At 42.9% G+C, this 27,864-nt stretch overlaps 1 protein-coding gene across 6 annotated transcripts in view; it reads left to right on the top strand.

The window, feature by feature from the left end:
- LOC145543544 (uncharacterized) overlaps positions 1-27,864 on the top strand; it is a 677,688-nt gene that overhangs the window by 63,787 nt on the left and 586,037 nt on the right. For 5 of the 6 annotated variants that reach the window (XR_014080780.1, XM_081585339.1, XM_081585341.1 and 2 more), the window contains exon 2: positions 26,745-26,835. The exons of the other annotated variant lie outside the window; for it this stretch is intronic. Coding sequence is in view for 4 of the 5 variants with exons in the window: in XM_081585339.1 (XP_081441465.1) it covers positions 26,745-26,835 (91 nt within the window). In the remaining variant the exon portion in view is untranslated. The remainder of the gene's footprint in view (positions 1-26,744; positions 26,836-27,864) is intronic. 6 annotated transcript variants of the gene reach the window in all.

The following is a 27,864-nucleotide window of genomic DNA, read 5'->3' as shown; positions in this document are numbered from 1 at the left end:
CCACCACCACTGAGTGCCTCAGGAGGAATGCAGCCCTGTTTTCATCTTGGTTTTATACTTCTGACTCCAGGAATTGTAAGAGAACACAGCTGTCGTGTTTTAAGTCATTCGTTGTTGTTCAGTCGCTAAGTTGTGCCCAACTCTTTGCGGCCCCAAGAACTGCAGCAGGCCAGGCTCCTCTGTCTGCCACTATATCCCAGAGTTTGCAAAAATTCATGTTCATTGACTGGCTGATGCCATCCAACCATCTCATCCTTGGCCGCTCCCTTCTCCTGCCCTCAGTCTTTCCTAGCATCAGGGACTCTTTTGCATCAAGTGGCCAAAGTATTGGAGCTTCAGCTTCAGGATCAGTCCTTCTGATGGATATTCAGAGTTGATTTCCTTTAGGATGGACTGGTTTGATCTCCTTACAGTCCTAGGGGCTCTCAAGAGTCTTCTCCAGCCCCACAGTTCAAAAGCATCAGTTCTTTGGTGCTCAGCCTTCTTTATTGTCTCACATCCGTGCATGACTACTGGGCAAAAAAACATAGTTTGACTACACATATCTGTGTTGGAAAAGTGATACCCCTGCTTTTTAATACACTCTCTAGGTTGGCCATAGCTTTCCTTCTAAGGAGCAAGTCATTAGGTTTGTGGTAATTTGTTACAGCAGCTGTAGGAAGCTAATACACCTGCCTCCCCTGGAAGTAACCACCGTCCTGAGTTTTGTGATAATCACTTCCTCGCTCACTTATTTATTTGATTTTTAAGTTGTACCATCCATGCATTTATCTTTAAATGATGTGCTATCAAGTTTGTTCCCTAATGGTGGGAAAGACTGAGGACAGGAGGAGAAGGGGACGACAGAGGATGAGATGGTTGGATGGCATCACCGACTAAATGGACATGGGTTTGGGTAGACTCCAGGAGTTAGTGATGGACAGGGAGGCCTGGTGTGCTGCAGTTCATGGGGTCACAAAGAGTTGGCTACGACTGAGCGACTGAACTGACCTGAACTGATCACGTTTGTAAGCCCAAGCAGCAATCACAGTCCTAGCTGTGTAAGGACAGGGTGATATTATTATACGTTAACTGAGAAATTCACAGAGAAAATAAACTGAACAGTAGCTCTGGTTTCAGTTCCCTGAGAGTTTACAAAATCTCCTTCTGGGTAAATCAATGGGCAAGTTCATGAGCAAGACTTGAGTAACCCAAGACTTGCCAAGCCGGTGCAGCTGGTGTGGCTGCAGTGTGAGCCTGGCACTGTCTGGCAGAAATACGTTCACCGGGCTAACATGTTCCAGAGACCAGATTCACGAAGGCTTAGCTTCAGCTCTTAGACCTAAAGCAAAGCAGAATCTATACATAGGGATCACTGAATAATCACATCTGAACCAAATAGCAGGGAGTCGTGGGGAGGGTGGGAATTACATCAGGGCATGATGAAGATGAGCCAATAAAGTCTGTGCCAGGCATTCTGAGTATTCTGTCCTCAGATTTAAAGAAGGTTCAGAGGCAGCAGGCATATTGGTCTTGGGTCACGTACAGAGCTCTAGCTTCTACTCATCTTGCAGTTCATTTTTCTTCTCTCGTGTGGTAGATGCACTGTTTCCCACATCCCATGATTCTTTTTGTTTGCTTGTTTATGGTCTCATTTTGGTGGAATACATCCTTTTGTAGCTTCTTGGGAAAAGGTGAACGGCAAGTAGCGTTTGGAAACCGCGTTTCAGAAAACATCTTTATTGGATGTAGGATTCTTTGGGTTCTCATTTTCTGTGTGGAAATAAATGCCATGTTGTCTTGTTGAGTCTACTGTTGAGTCTAGTCTAGTCATGAAGTACAAATTCATGCTCCCTCTGAATCCACTGTCCATGGCTTGCCCTTTCCCAACCAGAATTTTGTTCTAAAATTTCAGCCTTATGGTCCATGCTTGACTAGTGGAAAAATCATCACTTTGACTGTATGGATCTTTGTTGGCGAAGTGATATTTCTGCTTTTTAATATACCATCTAGGTTTGTCATAGCTTTTCTTCCAAGGAGCAAGCGTCTTTCAATTTCATGGCTGTAGTCACCATCTGTAGTGATTTTGGAGCCCAAGAAAATCAAACCTGTCACTGCTATGAAAAGTAGTGGAGACTAAAACACTGGTTAGAATAACCCTGATAGGACAGTGTGGGTGTCACTATCGAAGGACCCAGGTGAGCCATCAGTTTGGGATCGCTTGTTGTCCACACCCCGAGAGAGTCCGGGTCAGATCCCCTGGAGAACATCCTCTCAATTTCCTGCCTGAGACTTAAAGGTCAGGGTGGCAGCATGTTTGGAGATGAATGGGAAAGAACCCTGGAGTGAAGGGTGCCTCCTTTCAAGATTCAGAAATGCAAGTTGCATCACTCCCATGTTTCTGTTCCTTATGGCATCTGCATTCTCATGCTTGCCTGCCCTCCCCAGTCCACAAACCCTCTCTTTCCTGATGTGTGTGCATGGTCTGTTGTTAAGTCATGTCTGACTCTTTCCAACCCCGTGGACTGTAGCCCTCCAGGCTCATCTGTCCATGGCATTTTCCAGCAAGAATACTGGAGTAGGTTACCCTTTACTTCTCTAGGTTAATTACTCTGAATAAAGCTAATTGTTACATTTCTAGGTGAAAATATTTGGGGGAGCCATTGGAGGAGGCTCATTAAAAACTCATGAAATCAAACAGCATTACTCCTCCTTCCTTTCTAGCTTATTGCTTCCAGGAATAGTAGGCCTTCTTCATAAATTCTACAGATGGAAATCTAAATGTAAGCAGTAACCATCCATAAACAACACAAATAACAAATCAGTTCAGTTCAGTTGCTCAGTCGTGTGCAACTCTTTGAGACCCTGTGGACTGCAGCATGCCAGGCTTCTTTGTCCATCACCACCTCCTGGAACTTGCTCAAACTCATGGTTCATGAAGTCAGTGATGCCATCCAACCATCTCATCATCTGTTGTCCCCTTCTCCTCCCTCCCTCAATCTTTCCCAGCATCAGGGTCTTTTCTAATGAGTCAGTTTTTTGCATCAGGTGGCCAAAGTATTAGAGCTTCAGCTTCAGCATCAGTCCTTCCAATGACTATTCAGGACTGATTTCCTTTAGTATTAACAGGTTGGCTCTCCTTGCAGTCCAAGGGACTCTCAAGAGTCTTCTCCAGCACCACAGTTCAAAAGCATCAATTCTTCTGTGCTCAGCTTTCTTTATGTTCCAACTCTCAGATCCATACATGACTACTGGAATCACCTTAGCTTTGGCTGTCTTCCCAACCCAGGAATCGAACCCAGGTCTCCTACATTGCAGGTGGATTCTTTACCAGCTGAGTCACCAGGGAAGCCCTATTATTTTTATGAATGTGTTTCCATATGAACTGTGAAGTTTTTTGTTCTAGCTCTGTGAAAAATGTCATTGGTAATTTGATAGGGATCACATTGAATCTGTAGATTGCGTTTCATAGTAGAGTCATTTTCACATTATTGATTCTTCCTAGCCAGGAACATGGAATATCTCTCCATCTGTGTATGTTGCCTTTGATTTCTTTCATTAGTGTCTTATAATTTTATGTGTACAGTTCTTTTGTCTCCTTATGCAAGTTTATTCCTAGATATTTAATTCTTTTATGAGTGTGTTTAATACTGTAAGCTGGAGTTTCCTAAAGTGTGCTCTTCAGAAGATGAGTTTTATGTATGTTGATAGTTCTGTACAAAGAGAATGGCTACGTGATCATTGCAAATTTGAAAAATATTTAATTGAACAAAGATAAATGGATTTCTTCACTACAAGACCTTCCAAACCCTTATTAATTTCTTCATTTAGTCAACAATGTTTTCATATCTCCCGTTTTCTATTGCTATGGTAAGTGCTTTAACGATAAACAATATTTACACTAATCTTGCTATTTGAGGCCCTGAAAATCAAGCAATATATATATATATATAAACAAGAGGAAGGATCACAAGATGGCATCCCCTCTCATTTATTTGAACCCTAAGCCCCTTTCCGAGGAACACCTCAGAATATGTGTGTTTCATGGAACACCCTTTGGGAAGCCCAGCTCTCACCATAAAAATCACTATTTTAATTCCGAAACTAGTTGGGAATTTTTACATGCAATTAGTCCCAGGCCCTGTAATAAACAGGGACTAATGGATTACATAAATAGTACCAGATAGGGCCCTCCAAACCCAATCAAATTTTCCCAACCCCATTTAGTAAAAAGTGATGGAAAAAATGAGTTCCCACTGGAGACATAAAGAAACTCCCAGGGGAACCAATGTCTTCACTCACCATTCGACTTTCCAAGCCAGTCTGAGGAGGTGAAACACATTGTAATCAATACAGAATGTTGGCCAGTCAGGACCCAGACCCTTGGTGGTGTCATGCAGGGAGTGGCACGTTTGTAAGAGCCATAATGATGCAGTTGAAGACTATGTTGTACCTTCCCAGCGAAGCGGCGTTTTATGGCAAGACCATCCTGACAGATGTTTTTCACATACCAGCCAACCTGAGTTACCCAATCTCAGATACCTCAAACTCAGAGTATATTTTGGAGGAAGGCCAAATTCTATTAATTAACTTTTATCTCTCTCTTGCTTGTTTTCTGTCTCACACACACATTTGCCCGCCCCCTTTTTTTTTAAATGCAATAAAGTTTCAGTAAACCTCAGGAATCTAATGTTTATTTTAATTAGCAATGAGCTTTTGAAAAGAAAAAGACACCGAAATATATTATCTTCTATACTGAACTCCATTCATGCAAAATACATGCTAGCATTGTCATCCATGGCTTTCACTGTTTTTATGATTTATTTGTATTTATATTTCTTGCAAATAACAGTTTCAGTTTGAGCTTGAACTATATAGATACGGGTCACTTGAAAGACTGGCCCTATTGGGTCACTTGGCCCTATTGGTAATGTGACTTAAAGATTCTTAGTTAAACTGAGTGGTGTTACTCTGTAAGCCTTTGATTTTGACTCCAAAATTTGCGGACAAACCTGAGAGCTCTACTAAGACTTCAGTGATTCCTAATGCAGTGAAGGAGTGAGCAAGTACAAGACGTGGAAAATACCTAGCTCTTGCCCTGGAGGGATTTACGTTTTAATTTAAATAAGACACAGCAAACCAACAGATAATTAACCACAATTAAGTCATATCCCTAAATTAGCAAGGGAGGGGTCAGGGAAATACAGGTTGCCTTGTGTTAATTATTTATATATGTATTTCAATTTAAAATTGAATCATTTTTTTTTTCAGTGGAACTGAAGAGCTAAGAGTGAAAACAGCCCAACTGTTAACTGTAAGGCTAATGGACCGATAATAGTGATGATCTAAGGAAATGATGGATATTTCCTGTGTGCCTGCTCCGTGTCAGACGGTTCACATCCAGCTTCTGTTAATCTTGACTGTGGTCTGACAAGTCGCTGTGTTTATGGCCATTTTATCAATGGGCAAAGTGAGGCTTTGTGGTATTTCTTTATTTTGTGCTGAACGCATGGTAGTTAGGTTTAGTTGCTCAATATCTAGTTGAGTATAGAACCTGGATTGAAGATCAGCTTCATCCAACTTCAAAGTCTTGACTCTTGCTGCTCTTCTGGTTCCCTAGCAAGAAGTGGCCACGTTCAAATCTTTGCCCGTCCAGTGTAATGGCACTTTGTTAAAACCCTGGAACTCACCCGCCAGGGTTTGGGGCTGAGAGGGCAAAGGCCACCCCTCAGGTGCTATCAGTAGGTTAGGAACTGTATGTGAAGATCCCCACACGGGGGACCAGGCCTTCTCTGGCTTGGAGAGGAAGCTTTGAAAAAGACCTGAACAGTTGATCCTAGTTAGAAATAATGCTGGGTCTCTATGGAGACTGCGGCCAATCTTCTTCCCCAGCGCCAGATTCCCGGTGCCAGGAAGCAATGCCTGATCATGACAATGTTATTTCCCGGCGGAGTTGTTCAGGCCCGGCGGGATCATGCAACCATGTGACGAGTCACCTGCACAGGCTTGTCTGGAGATCAGTGGCTGGATCTGGTAACCAGCCTGGACTGGTTGAGCCACGGAGGTGGATACAGAAGCAATTAAAACACACATAGACATACACACACGCGCTCCAGTGCACACACATGCACACACACCCTGCTGCCGCCAACCCACTCAGACACCTGTAGCTTCATTTGCAATTAATAAATTAATTAAAATGTTCTCATGGGAAAATGTCTTGGTGAAACCATGGGTTTACTGTAATGAAACCCAACATTAAGAGCTCTACTATAATAATACCGATCATACCAGGAAGTGATATTATAGGTTGGTCTTTTTACATACGAAGAGTGCAGTGATAGGTTTAACTACTCTGTTTTTCCCCTCCCTCTCTGCATTTTTTGGTTGACTAATGTCTGCTGAGGATGTGGCCTAAACTTAATTAAAGGAAAGGGAAAGAGAGAGAGAATACAGTAGCAAAAGCTGTATTAATTACAACAGACCCTGTATTATAGCTGTTTTCCCCTTGGAACAAAAGCTGCAGCCAAAGTGCATGCTAAAAGGCATTAGTTTCAAGGAATTTTTAAAAGAGGAGAAGAAGAAGAAAATAAGTGCCGGAAATTTTAAATAATGTATTGTTTCAGTCTCTGGGGTCACAAAGAACCAGACATGACTGAAGTGACTTAGCATGCACACACGCATAGCTACAGGTTATGTATTTTTCGTGTCGTCTGCACAGGCTACCATGAGGTCAGAGTGGAAGGCCGATATATGTTGCTTTTCATCGTTGGGTTAACTGATACTTCATTACATGCATATAATTGTCCATGTCAGTTAAGAGGTACACAGTTATCAAAGTTCCACTTAAAACCACCTCTCCATGTCTCCCTGGTGCTAGCAGTCTGTAGTTTCATGACCTGATCATTAGTTCATGTCTCAGTTTCATTTGTTTGTTCACAGACATTCCTTTCACTTGCCCATTTCTCTGAGAGTTATGATTTCAGGCCAGGTTTCTGCACACTAGTGATGTCTTAAGCTGGACCTATTCTTTCTTTGGGGGGGACTGGGGTGCTGTCCTGTGCATTGCAGAAAATGTAGCAGTGTTCCTGGCTGCTACCCAGTAGATGTCAGCAACATATCCCTCCTCCACGTGGCATCTAAAAATATGTCTCTGGAGATCGAGTGTCTCCTTGAGAGGGAATCCGTGCCAGCCGAGCACTGCTGCTGGCAGTGGGGCTCGGTCCCTCTGCAGATCCTGAAGGTTCGGTCTCTCTTCCTTCCCCTGCTTCTCTGAACACAAACCCCTGCCTCTGTCCACAGCACAGAACCCAGCGCCCCGGCCTGTGCTACCCTCGTCTCAGGCCTGGTCAGTCTCTCCCTAGGGTGAGCCCTCATCACGCCTGCAGTGGCCGAGACACGCGTTTCAGACCCACGATACACACCACAGGCTATGGATTTAGGACATCTTAAGTCTTGTGTGTCAAGAAGACTGAAGAAAGAAGACGAAAGAAGTTAGAGTTTAAAGGCAGGATCGAGAATAGAAAGACTGCTGAAACTTAGGCATCAATCATAACCTGTTTACTCAGCTAGTGGTGGGTTAGGTGAGTTTGTTTCCTGTCGTACAAGGTGAGGAGCGTGTTGCCTACGATGGTTATAATGGTGATACGATAGGATGATGTGTGGGAAAAGGAGCATTTCACTAAAGCTCCAACCCCTTTATCTCAATTTCCATGAGACATGCTAAGGTCCCAAACTTTGGCTTTTGAAAATTCTGGGGGCGTTTCTTCATTCTCCTACCCATTTTTACCATTTGTAAAATGTGGGATGCAAGTCCTTGTGCAGGTGGTGGGCAGAGACTCAGGTCCTGTCCCTGGAGAAGGTGAATGGCAGTGTCCTGATGGTCAGGCAGTGAATCAGAGCTGCCTCACGTGGCCTTTCTCAATCAAGCAGCTGCCTGGTGGAACCATGGCTCCCAGGAGCAGTTCAGCCCTGGTCTGTGGGGCAGGGTCTTCCCAACTGTCTTGTTTAACTAGAGTGGAGCCCTGTTGGGACTCGAGGTCTGAGCACCTGGTGCTTCTACTATTTTGGAAAATAGTTTCGGCCGCAAAGGCTTTCCCTGTGTAACCCTTTTCTTCCTCTTAAGAAATGCAACATGCCCCAAATCAGAGTTGAGAGATTATCAACCAGACACGTCCCTCAGTGTCTCTCTGAAATACAGGCTCTTTTAAATCACAGATGATTTTTGTGGAAGTGCAAAATTATCTGAACAAATGACTGAAAATTTGGAACCTCACAGCCTGAGAAGATGCTGACAATGAAGAACAGAAAAGCTGTCATCTGGTCTCAGAATAGCATCCTTCCCCTTGCAGTAACAGCAAGGAATTCTTTGTTGGGAAATACAGTATTTGCCCTCTGAGAAGAAGCTCAAAATTTAATAGATGCTCTCTGAGTATAACATTTTGTGTTGTACTATTTTTAGACTTAGAAACAATTTGACTTCATGCTCTTAATTTCTGCTGGAGTTTATCTTTTTTCCCCCATTGATCTGTTCACAACTTTTATCCTTTCTTCTTAGCTTCATTGCAACTTTAAACAAAATAATTTTATTTATTTATTTGCTTTTGGCTGTGCTGGATCTTCCTTACTGTGCGGGCTTTTCTCTCATCGCGGAGAGCAGGGGCTACTCTTTCACTGAGGTGCTTCTCTTGTTTCGGAGCACAGGCTCTGGGCATGCGGGCTTCAGTAGCTGTGGTTCCCGGGCTCTAGAGTCCAGACTCAATAATTGTGGCTCATGGGCTTAGTTGCTCTGAGGCATGTGGGATCTTCCTGGATCAGGGATCGAACCTATGTCCCCTACCTTGGCAGGTGGATTCTTTACTACTGAGCCACCAGGGAAGCCCTACAACTTTTTTTTTTTTTCTTTTCTTTTAACTGTTGTCTGTATTATCAAGACGAGTATAGGGAGTGGGAAGTGTAAGAGTGGAAAAATTAGGAGTATTGCTTCCCGGGTCCTGGGGAAGAAAGGTTTACGTCTTTAGAGACATTATTTCATTTAATTTCAATAGTAAAAAAAATTAAATGGAAAATTACTACTTTTTTAAGTAGTATTTTTTTTTTTTTTAAACTGTAGAACATTTATTGCAATCTGGCCATTTTTCCCATCTCTCAAAACACAGATATCACTTGAGACTTAGTAGTATAACATGTCTGATTATTGTGTTTAGCTTAATGTACATGGAGGGGAGGGGAGTATTATTAGCCCTATTTTTTTTTTTAAGAATAAAATGAGGTCTGAGGAAATCAAGGAACTCATTGGAAGAAACAGTGGCAGAGCCATCCGAGGTTAGGTGGTCAAGCCCACAGGCTTCGTGTCCCGCCCTTTAGGTGCTAGTACCGTCCAGCACATCCCCGCTAGTCTCTTCATCAAACTAGAGACCGAGGGATCCCTGTGGGATTTCCGGCTCACCTCCTGGTCCCAGGCTCAGGGAATACTCTCGGATTTCTGAGACAAGGCATTCAGGATCAGGGCTGATTTCCACGCTCACTTCAACTCAGCCCCAGGTCAGAGGATCCACCCACCTGCAGTGCAGGAGACAAAGGAGATGCAAGTTTGATCCCTGGGTCGGGAAGATCCCCTGGAGGAGGAACTGTTAACCTGCTCCAGGATGCTTGCCTGGGGCACCTCATGGACGGAGGAGCCTGTTGGGCTACCCCACAGAGTTGCAAAGAGTCAGACACAACTGAGCGCATGGCACACCATATCTTATTCCTGACATGCTTCAAGGACACTCCCCTCTATCCCCTCAGTGAGGCGGGCAATGTCTATACCAGAAAAGGAGAGTTTAAGTTGTTCAGAGCTTCCTGAAGAGCAGACTTGTGCTTGCTTTGCTTGCATTTTCCAGACTCACAGGAACCCTATGAGAGCAGGTGTCCTCACTATGTAAATGAGGAGGCCGAGGACTAGACAGGGGACTAGAAGGTTCTAGTCATTTGCCCAAGGTCACAGATCAGAGATGGGAGTCAGATCCCAGTTGATCCCTGGCAGCCCACCCGCACCCAAAGGTGCTGACTGGGCTGGGCTGCAGACGTGTTGCTTCCTCCTATATGCCCAGCGCTGGACTTAACTCGTAGGAAGATAGAGCACCCAGCCAAGAAAACACCCTGAGCTCAGCGCCTGTGCTGTTTGCTCAAGTGTCTAAATGCTCAGGGCAATCGCTTGCTGGGGGCAGGTCTCTCCAGCTCAGATAAGAGGGGAAAAAAACTAGCTGCCAGTTCTCAAGCAGAGCCTAGACTTTGGCTGCTGCATGCCTTGATGTTTACATGAATTCAGAGGGCCAGGTTTTAATCTGACATTATCTTTGGGAAATCTAATTCGTAAGTCCAGGGTTTCCTTGGTCTGCTGATCCTCCCAGATAGCAGCTGTTTACATGGTAAACAGGAGCAAGAAGGCAACAGCAGAGGAGCCCAGGGAGGGTGCAGGCAAGTCCTGGGGTGAGAGTGCTGACTCAATCCAGATGAGTCAGGTGTGCAGAGGGAGGAAACACAGGCCAAAGTCCTCCCCTGCTCCAGTCTGGAGGCCCAAGGCTCAGGAGGACCCATCCAGAAAGAAAAGAAGCCATCAGTTCAGCTCAGTCGCTCAGTTGTCTCTGACTCTTTGCAACCCCACGGACTGCAGCACGCCAGGCCTCCCTGTCCATTGCCAACTCCCAGAGTTTACTCAAACCCATGCCCATTGAGTTGGTGATGCCATCCAACCATCTCATCCTCTGTCGTCCCCTTCTCCTCCTCCCCTCAATCCCTCCCAGCATCAGGGTCTTTTCAAATGAGTCAGCTCTTCGCATCAGGTGACCCAAGCATTGAAATTTCAGCTTCAGCATCAGTCCTTCCAATGATCACCCAGCACTGCTCTCCTTTAGGATGGACTGGTTGGATCTCCTTGCAGTCCAAGGGACTCTCGATAGTCTTCTCCAACAAAAGCATCAATTCTTCAGCGCTCAGCTTTCTTTATAGTCCAACTCTCACATCCATTCGTGAGTACTGGAAAAACCATAGTTTTGACTAGACAGATTTGAATGTAACAGGTATAAATGAGCCCCTTTGTCATTTTTACTAAAGATCTTGAGGGGCTGAGATAGAAGTAGGGAATTTCCCTTCCGTAAGGTCTGTTGATTCAAGTTTTTCACATTCAGTGTAGGGTAAGGGAGTTAGAGAAGGCGAGGTTCGGAGAAAGAACGAGACCAGCACTTTACAGGAACAGATCACCTTTAATGAGACGAGAAGGGGCAACAGTCAGACTAGTGAGCTGCTGCACTAACCCAGGAAAAGAGTATATATAGGCATGTATGTGGAAATCTACTGTCTTAAGGGGGCCTGTTCTTCAAGGTTGTTCGGAGTAGTTCTCTCTTAAGCGGCTGGGGTAAGGAATTCTGGAGATCGGCCAGAGGCTGGACTGGCTGGGAGCTGGGCGTAATCAACTTTAACGTCCATTTTTTTTTCTTCCTTTGGGTGAGAGAGCTCTTTGTTTTGCATAGAATGGTGGGGAGGACCCGGAGAGGAGTTTCAACTCCAGGCTATTTTGAGCCGTGTAACTTTCCTTCTTTCAGCAGTTATCCCATGACTGTTTCCAATATGGCATCAACATACAATACTTCTGAAATGCATTGGTTTAGAACAACATAGCAGGCTTGGAGCCAGGTGAGCCTAGGAATGAAACAGCTGCACCACCTTCCAGATACATGAACAGCTTAACATCTGTGAATCTCAGGTTCCTCACCTGAACATGTGGGATTGAAAAGTATCTTCCTCACCAAATGATGCTAACTGTTCAATAGCTCTCTGGAAGCGAGCATTCTGCACATAATACACCCTCACTGACTCTGCCAACATTGCGTATTAAATGAGCAATGAGCAACGGATAATCATAAAATCGGCAGCTGTTGCTACGTGTATTCTATATCCGACACTTTTTACACATTTTTATTTTTCACTAAAGTCCTGTAAAATATGAAGACATGGTGGAAGAAATGGTCAAATTTGAGTCCATATACAGTGTGTGTGTGTATGTATATATATATGTATAGTATGTATGTATATTCTATACATATTACATTTATAGTATATAATATACATATTACATTTACAACATTTATACCCATATATAGAGAGAACAGGGCTTCCCGGGTGGCTCAGTGTTAAAGAATCCTCCTTCAGTGCAGGAGCTGCATGAAATGTGGGTTCGATCCCTGAGCTAGGAAGATCCCTTGGAAGAGGAAATGGCAATCTGCTCCAGTATTCTTACCTAGAGAATCCCATGGACAGAGAAGCCTGGTGGGTTACAGTCCATGGGGTTGCAAAGAGTTGGACACGACTGAAGTGACTGAGCATGCACATATTATATACATAGAGAGAGATAGGGGAATCTAGGATCTTTCCTCTAAGAAAGAGGAAATCACATCAATATGCCTGAATGTAGGATGATTAAATTGACAAAACTATTAGCAAAAAAAAAAAAACTTACCTTAAATTTCAGTCTTTACAAAGCCTGCCTTATTGTAAGATACACTGTTTTTTATTTTGAGATGCAATTTGTAGTTTGGAAAGACCTATTAATTTGTAATTAAATTGATCAATGTTAGTTTTGGATGTATATACGATTGCTTGAGACAGTAAAAATGATGTCCTTGTTTTCATAAATTAAGACTTTATAGACCACTTTAAAAAACATAGAGATGTCTTACTTAGCGAAGTAAGTCAAAGATAAATATTGTATTGATATCACTCATATGTAGAATCTAAAAAAAATGATCCAAGTGGACTCATTTACAAAACAAAAATAGATTCAGATATAGAAAACAAATGTATAGTTTCCGAAGGGGAGAAGAGGGGAGGGATTAATTACAAGTTTAGGATTAACAGATACACACTACTAAATATAAAATAGAAAACCAACAAGGGCCTACTCTATAGCACAGGGAACTAGATTCAGTATCTTGTAATAAACTACAATGGAAAAGAATCTAAAGATCTAAACATTCTTTCCCAGTATACTTTATTACAAGTTATTGATTCAAGTGTAAAACTGAGTCACTTTGTTTTACAACTGAAACTTTGTATGTCAACTATACTTCAATAACAAATTAATTAATTAGAAAAACCTAACAGAAATATTTGGTATGATTATCACAAATATATTCCTATAGTTAGAACCAAAACAATTATCTTTATATAATCCCAGAAAGGGATTTATGACTTTTGCTATGTATGCATTATTCATGAATGCATAAAGGACAGAGCCACAAATATTTAAAAAGTGATAGAAATCACATGCTTTGAGAAGAAATGTAATATTTGGCTCAAAAAGTATTTATTTTTCTTAAAAAAGAACCTGTTGTTGAAAGATGTGAAAGAAAGTAGTTTTATATAATATGAGTAGAAAATGAATTATTTGTAAATTAATCTGATTTAATATAATGTGGGGCTATAAATATGTTACTAAATTAATAATTTAAAAGAAGTTATCTGTCTCCTTAAAGTTTACTTTTTCATAAAGGCAAAAAAATCCTTTCTCTACATAACAACATTTTAACAAATTTTAGGAGATGCACAATATTGAATATTGCTGAAAGCAAGCTACTGTGCTGGTGGTACTAAGAGACACAAACATTAATCAGATACGAGTGCTAACTTCAAAGCACTTACAGAATGATAGGGAAGATAAGGCATATTTAAAAAACAAATAGCTCTATTACATGATAGGAAGTGACAACTCTGTAAGAGAAGTTATAAATAAGCTATTTTAGGAATGCATTGAGATTTCAAAATAAACCGTAAGTATGAGGTCTAATAGGCTTTTTTCTGTGTGTTTTATTTTTTGTTTTGTTCTTGTCTGTTTCTCCAGTTGTTCGAGGTTTGAGGTTTAGTGAAGAGAGTAAGTAAAGTGACTTAAAACCTATCCATGTCACCCTGACTCTGTCGGAGATATCTATTGAATTAAATTCAGGCTTAAAAGCACAACTATATCCATCCCAGATCCTCAAAATCAAGTTACGACGGATAGTTTTACATCACTGCAGAGATGTCAAATTCTCCTGATCTGCCTTAATTATTTTTGAATAATAAGTTCAGTCCCTGAGTTGGGAAGATCCCCTGGAGGAGGAAATGGCAACCCACTCCAAGATTCTTGCCTGGACAATCCCATGGACAGAGGAGCCTGGTGGGCTACAGTCCATGGGGTCACAGGAGTCCAACATGACTGAGCGCCTGAGCCACACACACACACTGCTTCCTCACTGGATATATTATGTTGATGAAATTTGCTCCCCTTAAATTGAGTTGTTGTATTTATTTTTTTACTAAGTCCTGCTTGTTCATTTAAGTACTTCCTTCTGAAGCATTGAAGACTATGCATATACATAGTCATATTATAAATATATTCTCTAAGAAACCACCAAAGAAAGTGGGGAAATTGAGTTAGAGTTAAGCATATTTTGACGTTATCTGGGGCTTCCCTCATAGCTCAGTTGGTAAAGAATCTGCCTGCAATGCAGGAGACCTGGGTTTTATTCCTGGGTCAGGAAGATCCCCTGGAGAAGGAACTGGCAACCCACTCCAGTATTCTTGCCTGGGAAATCCCATGGACGGAGGAGCCTGGCGGGCTGCAGTCCATGGGGTCACAAGAGTCAGACACGACTTAGACACTAAACCACCATCACTAATGTTATCTAGCCTTTAAAGCTTCCGGCAAGATTATAACAGCTATTACCTGTGGATCTAGGTAAGGGAATCAGAACTGAAATAATGAAATCTTACTTGGAAGACAGCAAATCCGCAACTAGCACCATTAGGGTTAGTCCTTTGTGCTTAGTGTAGAAACGATGCCTTTCACAAAGAAACAACGGCAACAAATACATGAGCTCGTGCACAGTTCTAAGCCCAGGTCTACACAGTGCATGGAAAAATCGGTTTAAAAACTTAACGTCCAGGTCCGAATAACTAGTTTGAGTGTTTTCACCACCAGCCAGCTCTTTGGAGGGACAGGGGTGCTGTCTGGAGTTCTGATGGCTCTATCAACTTCTCTGCTCTTCACCTGTAGCCAGCCTCAGAGAGAATTTCATTTCTCTCTTGGCCGGGAATTCTCCCGATGAATCAAGGATAAATGGATTTGCAGTTGCCCTTTTTTTGGTAAGTATTATTGTTTTCACTAGATGCAGAGAGATGTGTTTTCTTTTATCCTTCTGAGCAAACATGTGACATCTGGCCATCCTCCCTTGTCGCAAAGGCGTTCTGCCTTGGCTGGGCCCGGGCTCACACAGTTGTTAAACAGCAGGGATTATCAGGCAGGACAGTATTAAGTGGTATTTAACAGCAAGACCGAAGTTCTCTGTCAGATGCCTGACTTAGGGCTCCTCGACTGTGAGCATCGCAGCCTCTAGACCTTTTGCACGGGACCATTTTTCATTCTGACAACAAACTACCGCGGCTATCCTGGGTTGCCTTTCTGGAGCTGACAGCCAAGTATTTCTGTGGCAGAAATATTGCCAGGGAGCCGGGGATAGGGGCGGAGGGGAGACGTTTTTATCCCCTTTCACGCTAAGTGCAGGGGCATTCCAAGCAGTAGGTGTCCCCCGTCAATGACTGGTTAATCTGTTCAGTATGATGCCTGTCTAGTCATAACAATAGGGGGGTCGGGTCGGGGGTGCGCGTGTGGAATATCGGCCCCACAATGGGATTGTCTCACGTGCACATTAGCTTCTCCATCTCGTCCAGGCACTTTCTCGTTGATGTAGGCCGGGGAGGGTGAATGCTGAGTCTGTCAACTTAAGTACCCTGCTCTAAAAGGTTTTTTATTGGGGGGGAGAGGGGGAGCAAGAGGTGTTTGACAGGTCCCCGAAGTTCAAGCTCAGCCGTTTTATGACCGCAGAAAGACATCAGTTATGGAACTTACGATATGATGGGTGCAAAGGCAGGAAATAAAAGAAAGAACTTAATGAAAGTTTAATCTTCTGGGGAATTGGTGCCCCTCAGAGGCATAAATTGAGAGACCTAAAGCTAAATTTCTCTGTCAAAGGCTGGCATCTAGTTCATGCACATTTTACAGCTATACTAGAAATATATACATACATACATACATATATATATATATATATATATATGTTTTAAAGCAGCTATTTCTACTCTTGAGTACCCACAGTTGCTGATGGAGGCTGGGACGTGCTCGCCGTAGATTTATTAGGGAGGTCATTGCTTCTCTGTACAGCATGCATGACAGAAGAGTTATATGATCATGGTTCCTTCTGAAGTTGTCTGGTCCTGATTCTACCTCTACATGGCTGGTGATTGGTTGAGAAGCTGGAAAAAAAAAAAAATCCTTGCGAACTGTCACATTAGGCTTCCATCTCTTGGATTCCGGATGCTGAATCTGTGTCGTGGTTTTGTATCAAAACTATTAACACTGGTTCATGGGTGAGCTGTGACTTGCAATCCTTGTTACATCTGAACCATACTCTAGAAGTCATGTGGCCAAGCCTGAGCTGACTTCCCCAAGTCTCCAGCAATGAAAAGAGGGCTTGTGGTCAGAGGAGTAAGCAGAGACGATGACAGACATAGAGGAGGGGCGCAGTGGGTAAGAAGAGGCCTTGGTCCCCATCTCATTTTCCTGCATTGGCAGCCGTGGATGGGTGAAGTCCTGCTGGGGCAGTCTTTATATCGCATCCCCCGTCAGGCCCAGCATGTCTGGGCCTTGATCGGAGATGACGCGGGAAACTTGGCACGTCATTGGAAGACCTTTTCCAGTTGATGAGGCCACCTCAGTAACAGGCCGTAAGCGGAAAAGCATCACACACATGCTGTGTTTCGGTTGGCACAGGAAGCATTCTGTCCGCCTGGGAAAGAGAACATGTTTGTGGGGAGGATATTATTATGCGATAGAGGCCAACACCATCTGTGATGTACGTGATGAGATAGTATAACATCAACATTTAATTCTTGAAAGAGTGACAGAAGTAGTTGCTTTCAAGATCAGTGGTGGTTACTTTCAGATCGTGTTCAAATGATCAAACCTTCAACAAAAAGGCACTACCTGTTCAGGCCTTTCCTCATGTGTTAGGAATTAGCTACACTGCAATGAAAGAGAAGCTGAAGGAAACATCTAACAGAATGTTGTTTTTTTAAAGCTCAGTTTGGGAGCCAGTATGGTAGTATTAGGGGCTCTAATGGTAAAAGGATGTGCCTATCAATGCAGGAGACGTAAGAGACGCAGGTTCGATCCCTGGGTCGGGAAGATCCCCTGGAGGAGGCAACCCACTCCAGTGTTCTTGCCTGGAGAATCCCCTGAACAGAGGAGCCTGGCAGGCTACTGTCCATGGAGTCGCAAAGAGTTGGACACAGCTGAGCAGCTAAGCACAATGGTTGTGTTAAACACACACACACACACACAGATAAAAACTGACTGTGTTTGTGATACCAGTTTAATTACTTATAATTATAAAATTGATTTAAACTTCTTAGTCATTCTATCAATCATTTTATCACTAAGGAAGAGCATAGAGTTTGGATTCAAATCCTTGTTTTTAATGTTCATAAGAAACTTTATTAATGTGTTAATTATTAAATGAGGTGATACCTTTCTGCAGTATTGACACATAAGAACTGTTAAAGATAAGCTCTTTTTTTTTGTAAGTTAATTTATTTATTTTATTTCAGGCTAATTACTTTACAATATCATGGTGGTTTTTGCCGTACATTGACATGAATCAGCCACGGGTGTACATGTGTCCCCCATCCTGAACCCCCCTCCCACCTCCCTCCCCACCCCATCCCTCAGGGTCATCCCAGTGCACCAGCCCTGAGCACCCTGTCTCATGCATCGAACCCGGACTGGCGATCTATTTCACATACGGTAATATACATGTTTCAATGCTATTCTCTCAAATCATCCCACCCTCGCTGTCTCCCAGAGTCCAAAAGTCTGTTCTTTACATCTGTGTCTCTTTTGCTATCTCACATATAGGATCGTTGTTAACATCTTTCTAAATTCCATATATATGTACGTTAATATACTGTATTGGTGTTTTTCTTTCTGACTTGCTTTGCTCTGTATAATAGGCTCCAGTTACACCTACCTCATTAGAACTGATTCAAATGCATTCTTTTTAATAGCTGAGTAATTATATTCCATTGTGTATATGTACCACAGCTCTCTTATCCATTCATCTGCCAATGGACTTCTAGGTTGCTCCCATGTCCTGGCTGTGAAAACAGTGCTGTGATGAACATTGGGGTACACGTGTCTCTTTCAGTTCTGGTTCCCTTGCTGTGTATGCCCAGCAGTGGGATTGCTGGGTCGTATGGCAGTTCTATTTCCAGTTTTTTAAGGGATCTCCACACTGTTCTCCATAGTGGCTGTACTAGTTTGCATTCCCACCAACAGTGTAAGAGGGTTCCCTTTTCTCCGCACGCTCTCCGGCATTTGTTGTTTGTAGACTTTTTGACAGCAGCCATTCTGACTGGCGTGAGTTGGTGCCTCACTGTGGGTTTGGTTTGCATTTCTCTGGCAATGAGTGATGCTGAGCCTCTTTTCATGTGTTTGTTGCCGTAAAGATAAGCTCTTATCATCATCATTAGTGACAGCAAAAGTGGCAACAATCATTTGAATGTTGAAATTGAGGAAATTACCTTTAAACAGGGGAGAATGATAATAATTAATATCTATAATTAATTTTGATTCTACAGCACATCAAGTGTTTACTTGTAGCTGATGGTGAAAACATTGAAAACTTGTTAGTAGTTTGTCCAAATTCACTCAGCGACAAAGGTAGAATTCAAGTCCAGATTTAATGAATTAAAAAGCCTCATTGTTAATATTTCAAAGGAACCTTAAAAATATTTTTTTAGGGCTGAAAAGTCAACATGGTGCCTTGGATGTAATTTCCACGCAGTAGGCAGCTAATGGGTTTCCCAGGTAGCTCAGTGGTAAAGCATCCATCCGCCAATTCAGGAGACACTGGAGGTGCAGGTTCAGTCTCTGGGTCGGGAAGATCTGCTGGAGGAGGAAATGGCAACCCACTCCAGTATTCCCGCCTGGGAAATCGCATGAACAGAGGAGCCTGGTGGGCTACAGTCCATAGGGTCACGAAGAGTCGGACATGGCTGAGCAACTGAGCGTACATGGCAGGCAGTTAACGTGTGCTTTAATAAAACTTACCTTCTAAATGTTGGTTTCACCTCTGAAGATATAGAAGGACTCATATGCTTAGCAATCTATCATTGACCAGCGCAGTTTTGCTGTCCAGGTACTTTTGTGGGTGGGTATTTGGATCACATGGATCAGCCTCCAGTCTGGTGGTTTGTGATCTGAAATCGGAGGGAACAGGGTCCTGGGAGAACCTGGAGGAAAGCAGAGAGAACTCATTGGGTTCTGTTTCAATTTGACTATCTTTCTGTAGCTTCTGAAAAATTCCAATATATTAAAACCCCTCCATTTTGGAAAAGAAATTCCCAGCTTTAAAATAAATCAGAAAACATTCAATTGGATGATTGGTCATTTCAACCTTTGATCTAAATAAATTGGTGCTGAGTAAAAATTAACTGTCACAAGGAAATTCATCTATTTTGACCAAGTTTCTGATGGAATTGTCATAGAAGGATAACATTCATTTATTTCGCAGATAAGATCCACTAGTTACACACACACACGTCACATCTTCACTCAAGATGTCTTTAAAGCACCTGTTGGAATCAAAATCGATGCATCCAACTGGCTTGACTGTGAAGGAGAGAGAAAAGATGCAAATCATGAAATAAAGCTCTCGGGAGCCAAAAGAGAGACTTCTAAAGTCATGCTAGAGATTGGCCAGAAAATCATTGTATTCAGGAAGTGATCAGCACAGACATGATCATTTTCTCGGGGAAAGCTGTACATTTGGCCAGTCAAAGTTCTATAAATCAATAATGTAACCAGAGTCGGGAATTCCATTAACAGTTGATTTCCAGGAAGTGAGCATTTAAAAAACGTAACTAAAAATACATATGAAAAGCAATCCTCTCTGAAGTGTGTGTGTGAGAGCACAGGAGTCAAGCATTAGGAAAATGAACAGGGCTGCAGCCCCTTGACAGCACATGTGGCAGAGAAATCACTGCAGTTGGCTCCTTCCGTGGCTAATGGCAGAGCACGTGGGTTCACCTGAGACGGACTCCTTGACAGCTCTTTTGAACTCACTTCAACTGTTCCTCCCTCTGCCAGTCGGAGAAACTCATTGAAACCCTGTGTCCCCTACAGGGTGGAGGGAATCCCTAAATGAGAGAAATACGGGTGGTTTCTCCACCTCCCTGCCTCCAGGCAAGGTGCTTTACCCAGCACACAAAATGACTGACATTTCCTGTCTGCTCCACCCCTGTTGATATGTGTGTCTAAAATCTGCAGAGGTCTTCAGGCTTTTTAATTTGTTTAACAGTCTGGTTCTAAAATTAAAAGTTTTGGATATAACCTAACTGGCTAAAATGGAATCCATCTCTGATTTCCTCTTTCGGAAGAAGCTCAATATGTTACAGGAGACACAATTTATAATATGGGCTATTTTGGTAATTTGTCAGCTATTGAAATGAGTTCCATTTGGCTTGGCTTGACTCTATAAAAATAAGTTGTAATAATGTCTGTAGAATCAAAACGGGGCCCTGTTCTTCTTTGAAATGCCCTTGGCCCAGGCAGGCATTTCCTAGGGCACCAGAGTTCAGTGTGAAGCTGACAGTGAAGGACAGTGTGAAGTAGCAAAGGAAGGTCTTTGAACAGGAGAAAGGAAAGGAGAGATGTCAAAAGTCAAATAATGAACGCATATGCTTTCCTCAGGATTTTCTAAACTATTAAAAATTATGAATATCATTCTGTTGCAAAAGTTTCTTAAACTAAGTTTTGCTAATTGGCCTTTTGAGAAAGATTCATTTTCTGAACATGCTGATGAACTCACTTGTCATTTTATGTGTCATGTCTTGAAATTCAGTGAATTAGGAAATTGCTCTAAACAGAAAGAGAGAGTCTGATACATAGATTTGGATGGAAGCTATTTTGAATTTCTAGGAAACATTTTGAGGTCATAGCAGGTTTCATGCCCATTTGATTATGTCCCCATTGCTTTCCCTGGTGGCTCGGTTGGTAAACAAATCTGCCTGAAATGCAAGAAACCACTGCCCACAATGCAGGAGACTCAGGTTGGATCCTTGTGTGGGGAGGGTTCCCTGGAGAAGGAAATGGCAATCCACTCCAGTATTCTTGCCTGGAGAATTCTATGGACAGAGGAGCCTGGTGGGCTACAGCCAATGGGTTCGTAAAAGTCGGACACAACTTAACGAATAAACCTCCACCACTATAGCTTTACAACCTCTACTCAAAACTGAAAAAAAAAAAAAAAAAAGTAATTTAACTGTTTACACTAAATGATGCTAGTTACTTTAGCTACTTCCAAGGTCCTATTTAATGTATTGATTTCATATGGTAGTGATTGATCAGGTATTGAAATTTATACATATGTAAGAATATCAAACCAGTCAATCCTAAAGGAAATCAACCCTGAATTTTCACTGGAAGGATTGATGCCAAAGCTGAAGCTCCAATACTTTGGCCGCCAATGCAAAGAGCCTACTCATTGGAAAAGATCTTGATGCTGGGGAGGATTGAAGGCAAAAGGAGAAAGGGGCGACAGAGGTTGAGATGGTTGGATAGCATCACCAACTCAGTGAACATGAATTTGAGCAGACTCCAGGAAGTAGTGAAGGACAGGGAAGCCTGGTGTACTGCAGTCCATGGGATTGCAAAGAGTCAAACATGACTTAGCAACTAAATACACACACACATGCATATATAAATTCATATGTATACTGAAATAAAAATACAAGACAGAATCTTGGGATACCCACGTGTGCATGTATACACACACACACGAGCTACAGGTGTAAAGGATTTTAAAGGGGAACGGACCTCTTATAGGACAGTGTTTAATGAGGTACAGACAGAAGTCTTTAGTTATATTCCACTCTGCTGCGTTACTATTTAAGGAATTTGTTGTTATTGCCATTTTTGTAGGTTCCAAACACTAGATTTTCAGATGAAAATGCAGTGATCACTGCTCCCATTGCATTTTGTCTTCCCCGGGAACTTCGTTTTGCTCAGCCACCCTAGGGACCCTGGTTGGAGTTACAAGGCACGTACAAGTGGCTCCTCTGCCTGTGTGATTGCCTATTGCAGAAGCTGAATCCTACTCAGCACGCAGCTTTTCCTTTCCAAGGAGAAGCACCACATGGGAGTCAGCTTCTCAAATTCACTCCTGGCTTTTGCTTTGGCCTCTAGTTTGTCTGGCACCAGAGCTCTGCAGCCATCTATCTGCAGCTCCCACACTGGAGCAGTCCAATTTGGGATGTAGTTTAAAATGTAACATAGTGACATGTGACAAAGCCTGAAGACAGCATGGACTTCAAACTCAGTTCCACCACTTAGAGCTGTGACCTTGGCAAGATCTTTGAGTGAATATTATTAGAGATTGTTCTTGTTAATATTATTTTATATTCAAAAATTTATATGTTATATTTTAGTGCTACTTCTGATATATCAATTTTTAAATTGGGGGATAATTGTTTTTATCCCCTCTCTCCTGAGCCTCCCTCTCAATCCATCCTACCCTTTCCTTCACCTGCTGTGTCCACAAGTCCATTCTCTACATCTGTCTGCTTAACGCTACTTCTATTTTTTAAAAGACTCTAAAGTACATGCCAAAATGTTAATTTTGTGTGTCTTAATTTTAAGATCTATGTGGAAAAAGTAAAGCAACAAACAGCTGTCTAATTCGAATATTATAGATCACTGACCTTGAAAGCTAAAACTTAACATCTCAAACAGCCATCTTGCCTTAGCTTATGGAATTTGAGAGGGGGTTGACTTATCAGCAAAGATAAGCAGTTATTTATTGAGTGCTCAGTACAAACAGCACACTCTTTCATACACTGTGAGAGACAGATCTGAGGATGAAAACAGCAATGGCTTCACCCTGTCCAGAGGAGGCTCTTCAGGAATATAATGGCACCAAATTAGAGTGGCCGCAACTCATTTGTCAAGATCTTGCCTCAAACTGGGTGAAAAAGAAAAGCCTTTTAGATCGGAAGCCTCGGGTGCCGCCACCAGACCTGCGTCCCGGAGTCCCAGGTTGGTTCAGCCCAGAAGAAGCAGCCACTGTGTTAGCCGGAGGAATGAAGTTTTCAAACTCTCTCAAGACAGAAAATGAAGAATAAACGGTGACTAACAAGTCGGATCAGGATGAGCACAGCTGCGCCGCGAGCCCTGATTGTCTGTTTGAGAGAACACTTTCACCCTCAGGGCTTTGCCCCAATACTGCATCTAAATCCATCCGTAAAGCTGTCCTGGGGAAAGAGCAGATGTTCTGTGCGTGGCCCAACGATCCGATGTTGGGCATCTGGAGACGGATTAGACTGCTTCTCTTTGGAACCATGAGTAGACTCACATGCTGCAACATTTTGCCTGCATTGTTCCATAAACGGGCTTCCCAGGTAGCACAGTGGTAAAGAATCTGCCTACCAATACAGCAGACACAAGAGAGACAGGTTCGACCCCTGGGTCGGGAAAATCCCCTGGAGAAGAAAATATTCTTGCCCGGGAAATCCCATGGACAGAGGAGCCTGGCGGGCTACAGTCTTTGGGGTCACAAAGAGCAGGTCATAACTTAGTAACTGAACAGCAACCAGCATACCTGAACCCACACATCCCTCCGGGCAGGTAATACATACGGAAAAAACATATTACTTTCCAACTCCCTTAACAAGTGTTTCATCTCTGGACGTAGTGAGCACCTTCCTTAAGGAAAACCTCATTGTGTCATGGGGACATTTATAACTCGAACAGTGATTGATTGGGAAAAAATTCTGTTGTATGTCTGTTTTTCGAGTGATCTCCAGTCATTTTCAGAGAAGATCGTCCGTACCCCAGCTGTCAGCAGCCTGAAGCACAGCTAGCTTTGAACAGGGACATGTGTGCATATCCCACAGCTGTGCTGGAGTGTCCTAAACGTTTTCTCAATATCTCAGGCTTGTTTTTTTTTTTTTTTTTACCTACCAGGCAGCTGCCTACTTGGAGAAGTCCCAGGATCAGTTGTGCCAGAGTTAAAAATCACCTAACACCCACATATGTTTTTTTTTTTTCCTTCTCTCCTTTATGAATTGGGCTTTAAATCTTGACCATGATTTAGTGAGAAAATAAAATTGGGCCATAGTCAATGTCTCGTTTGTATACATGCGTATGAATTCTGTAACCTGGAGGATGTCTCCAATCCAGGGAAATGTAACCATGAACCCACAGCTAAACAATTTCCAAAGAGACCTTTTCAAGGAATGGCTTTTAAATGCCCAAGGAGCTCAGTCCAACGGCAGAGATATTTGAAATATACACAAACATACAAGCCTTTTAGATAAACACATTTTCAGGGAGCTTTTGATGAAAGTGATAAGTTACATTCTCTACAACTACACACACTGTATTTTATTACCCTTCAGTAGACACTTATCAGCTATAAATGTTGGGTGGTTTAGGCTAGGATTCAGCCCTGAGGGGAACAGCGGGAGGACTGGGGGACTCCCAGTTCTACAGATCAACATACACCCGAGACTCAATTTTATTTTCATTTATTAAAAAGGTCTGTGGTCTCCTTCTGCAATTTCAAATCCATTAGCTTCCTGCCCCCTGTAAGTAAAAAAAAGGAGAAAGTAACTGCAGATTTTATGGACTGATTGCTGATGGCTGTGCTACTGCTCTATTGGATTTGAGTGGAGGGTCCATTATAGATACATTATCCATAAACCATGCTTCCAGTGGAGCTCGTGGCTTCCAGTCTGACTGGGGAGGGAGTGGAGCTGGCTTGGTCAAAAAAGAGGCTGGGGGAAGGGTCAGGGCTCTTGGAAGCCACCACGGGCTAGGCACAGGCATAAATTACAGCCTTTCTTCCGACTTCCTCCTAATTATGTCTCAAACGTGCAGCGGTTGGATTTCGTTAACCAGCCACCAGATGAACTTGGAAATCATATCGACAGTAGATTAGAGTGGGAGTTTTCAACCTTTTTCCCTGCCATGTATGTTCAAGCGATATATTTGTCTGTCTTTGACACTCTTTGCTTCTGGCCGCATGTACTCAACAGCTGACCGTGCCCATATGGTTTTCCCTAGTCTCAGGTATACGGTGTTTAAAACTTTTTTCAACAAAGATGCAAAAACATTTTTAATGGCAATAAAACAGATGAAAATATGGCTTCATATTTTCCCCTCTGAAACCCTACATCTTTAATTTCCAAAAAGAGAAGTTAGATATGTCTCCTGCGTCATTGTTTAATTTTCCTGTTCAGTAACGATTTGTGAAAAGAGGCAGAAGAATAATTAGAACAATACAGTTGGCATTTGTACAAGAGGAAACTTTCCTTGAAGACAAGTCTCATTTATCTTTGAATTCTGGTACCCACAGACTTTATGCTTGGTACATAGCAGATGACCAATGAATTTGTCAAACTAAGTTACATGTTTTTAAGTGTAATTAATTGCCAGAAGCTACTATAGTCCTTCTTAAAATGGAAAGATATTTTCTTTCCATTGTTGATTAAAAGGCTGCGTTCACTTAGGCAAAAGCACAATGAAGAATTTACTTACTTTTTCTCTTGATCTAAATGAATGTGATACCATCCACATGTTTTCCCCTCTCCAGCCTGAAGTCTGCACTTCAATTTCCCAGTGTATACCCAAGGTGTACACAGAGTTTCACAAGGGGGTCTTTTGTTGTTGTTGTTCAGTTGCTAAGTCATGTCTGATTCTTTGCTACCCCATGAATTGCAGCACGCCAGGCTCCTTTGCCTCCAATGGCTTCCGGAGTTTGCTCCAACTCATATCCATTGAGTCGGTGATGCTATCAAACAGTCTCATCCTCTGCTGCCCGCTTCTCCTCCCACCTTCAATCTTTCCCAGCATAGGGGCTCTTCCAATGAGTCTGCATTTTGCATCAGGTGGCCAAAGTATTGGAACTTCAGTTTCAGCATTAGTCCTTCCAATGAGTATTCAGGGTTGATCTCCTTTAGGATTGACTGGTTGGATCTCCTTGCAGTCCAAGGGACTCTCAAGAGTCTTCTCCAACACCACAGTTCAAAAACATCAATTGTTTGGCGCTCTGCCTTCTCGATGGTCCACCTCTCAGAGCCATACATGACTACTGGAAAAAAACATAGCTTTGACTATACAGACCTTTGTCAGCAAAGTGATGTCTCTGCTTTTTACTACGCTGTCCAGGTTTGTCATAGCTTTCCTTTCAAGGAGCAAGCATCTTTTAATTTCATGGCTGCAGTCACTGTCCATAGTAATTTTGGAGCCCAAGAACCTCTTTCTAAATATCTGGGTTTGTGTAGGTGGTATAGTCAGATAATCTGCTTTTTTTAAACTTTTATTTTTTAGAGCAGTTTCTGGCTCGAAACAAACACGAGAGGGAGGTATAGAATTTTCCCATGTATCCTTCAGCTTTACATGTGAGCAGCCTCCCCCGTCATCCACATCCTTGTCACAGTGGTCCATTTGTTACATGTGATGAGCCTGCGTTGACACATCACAATCAAAGCCCATATTTACCTAGAGTTCACTCTCGCTCTTGTACCCTCCCTGGGTTTGGACAGAAGTGTAGTAGCAGATATCCATCATTATAATAGCAGAGAGTGTTTCACTGACCTCAACATTCTCTGTGCTTTGCCTGTGTCTACCCCAGCTACAGTCCATAAGGCCCTGGGAGAGGTTCAGACTGGTGGACCAGCTTCGAGAAGGAGTCCGCTTTATCCCACACCCACAACTTTAACACAGTAAGTTGGATTAAGGAAAACGGTGAATAATTTTCAAAATGGGAGTCCTCAGAACCATTGAAAAAGGAAATGGCAGCCCACTCCAGTATTTTTGCCTGGAGAATCCCATGGACAGAGGAGCCTGGCGGGCTGCAGTCCACAGGGTCACAAAGAGTCGGACACGACCAAAGTGACTTAGCACACCCTGACTTAAGAGCACGCGTCATCCAGTCATCAGTTAATCCAGTCCACCAAACCGAGATTCTTGACAATTATTTTTAGCAGTTTTGCTTCCTAGAGAGTAAAGGCAGCTTGGAAGTCTCTGCTTCCATTAGCTACTTTGACAAGCACTTAACCTCCCTCCCCAGCCCCCTGATCTATCTGTTGCTTTAGAGTTTTGCTTCGTACGTCAAATCACGGCAAACGTTTCAGTTACACATTGACTTTGAAATTTGGTGGCTACAGCATTATAATCATCATCGGCAGGTCGGAGTTCCATCTACTCATTAGCTTGGAGCACAAGGTGGCTCAGCGGTAAAGAGCTCACCTGCAATGCAGGAGATGCGGGTTCAATCCCCAGGTTGGGAAGACCCCTGGGAAAAGGAAATGAGCACCCGTTCCAGTATCCTAGCCTGAGAAATCCCGGGAACAGAGGACCCTGGTGGGCTATAGTCCATGGGGTTGCAAAGAGTTGGACGTGACTGCATAACTAACCAGCAACAAGAAAGGGATATTAAAGACAGAGCATCACCCGCTTCCTGCTTCCTTTCATCCCTTCAGAAGTCCTGCCCTGATGGGCGATCCCCCTGTCAGGTCCCCATCATCACAAGCTGTCCATCATCGGCTCCCGCTGCCCCTGCAGAAGCGCAGGACGCACACTGGCAGTTCTGCTAACAGAAGCTGTTAACAAAGATCCCGTGACCCTGTGCTCTTTAAGGGTGTTTCAAATTCCATCCTTTGATGCCCTTTGCCCTTTGATGGGACGATATCAGCCCCTGATCTCAGACCAATGGTCTGGAATAGATGAGCCCCTGATGGTGGAATCGCCCT

This window comes from Giraffa tippelskirchi, chromosome 3 (assembly GCF_054371585.1).
Source record: "Giraffa tippelskirchi isolate mGirTip1 chromosome 3, T2T-mGirTip1v1.2.pri, whole genome shotgun sequence".
Lineage (NCBI taxonomy): Eukaryota > Metazoa > Chordata > Mammalia > Artiodactyla > Giraffidae > Giraffa > Giraffa tippelskirchi.
Note: the sequence above shows the minus strand (reverse complement) of the source record. Positions and strands in the feature narration are given on the sequence as shown.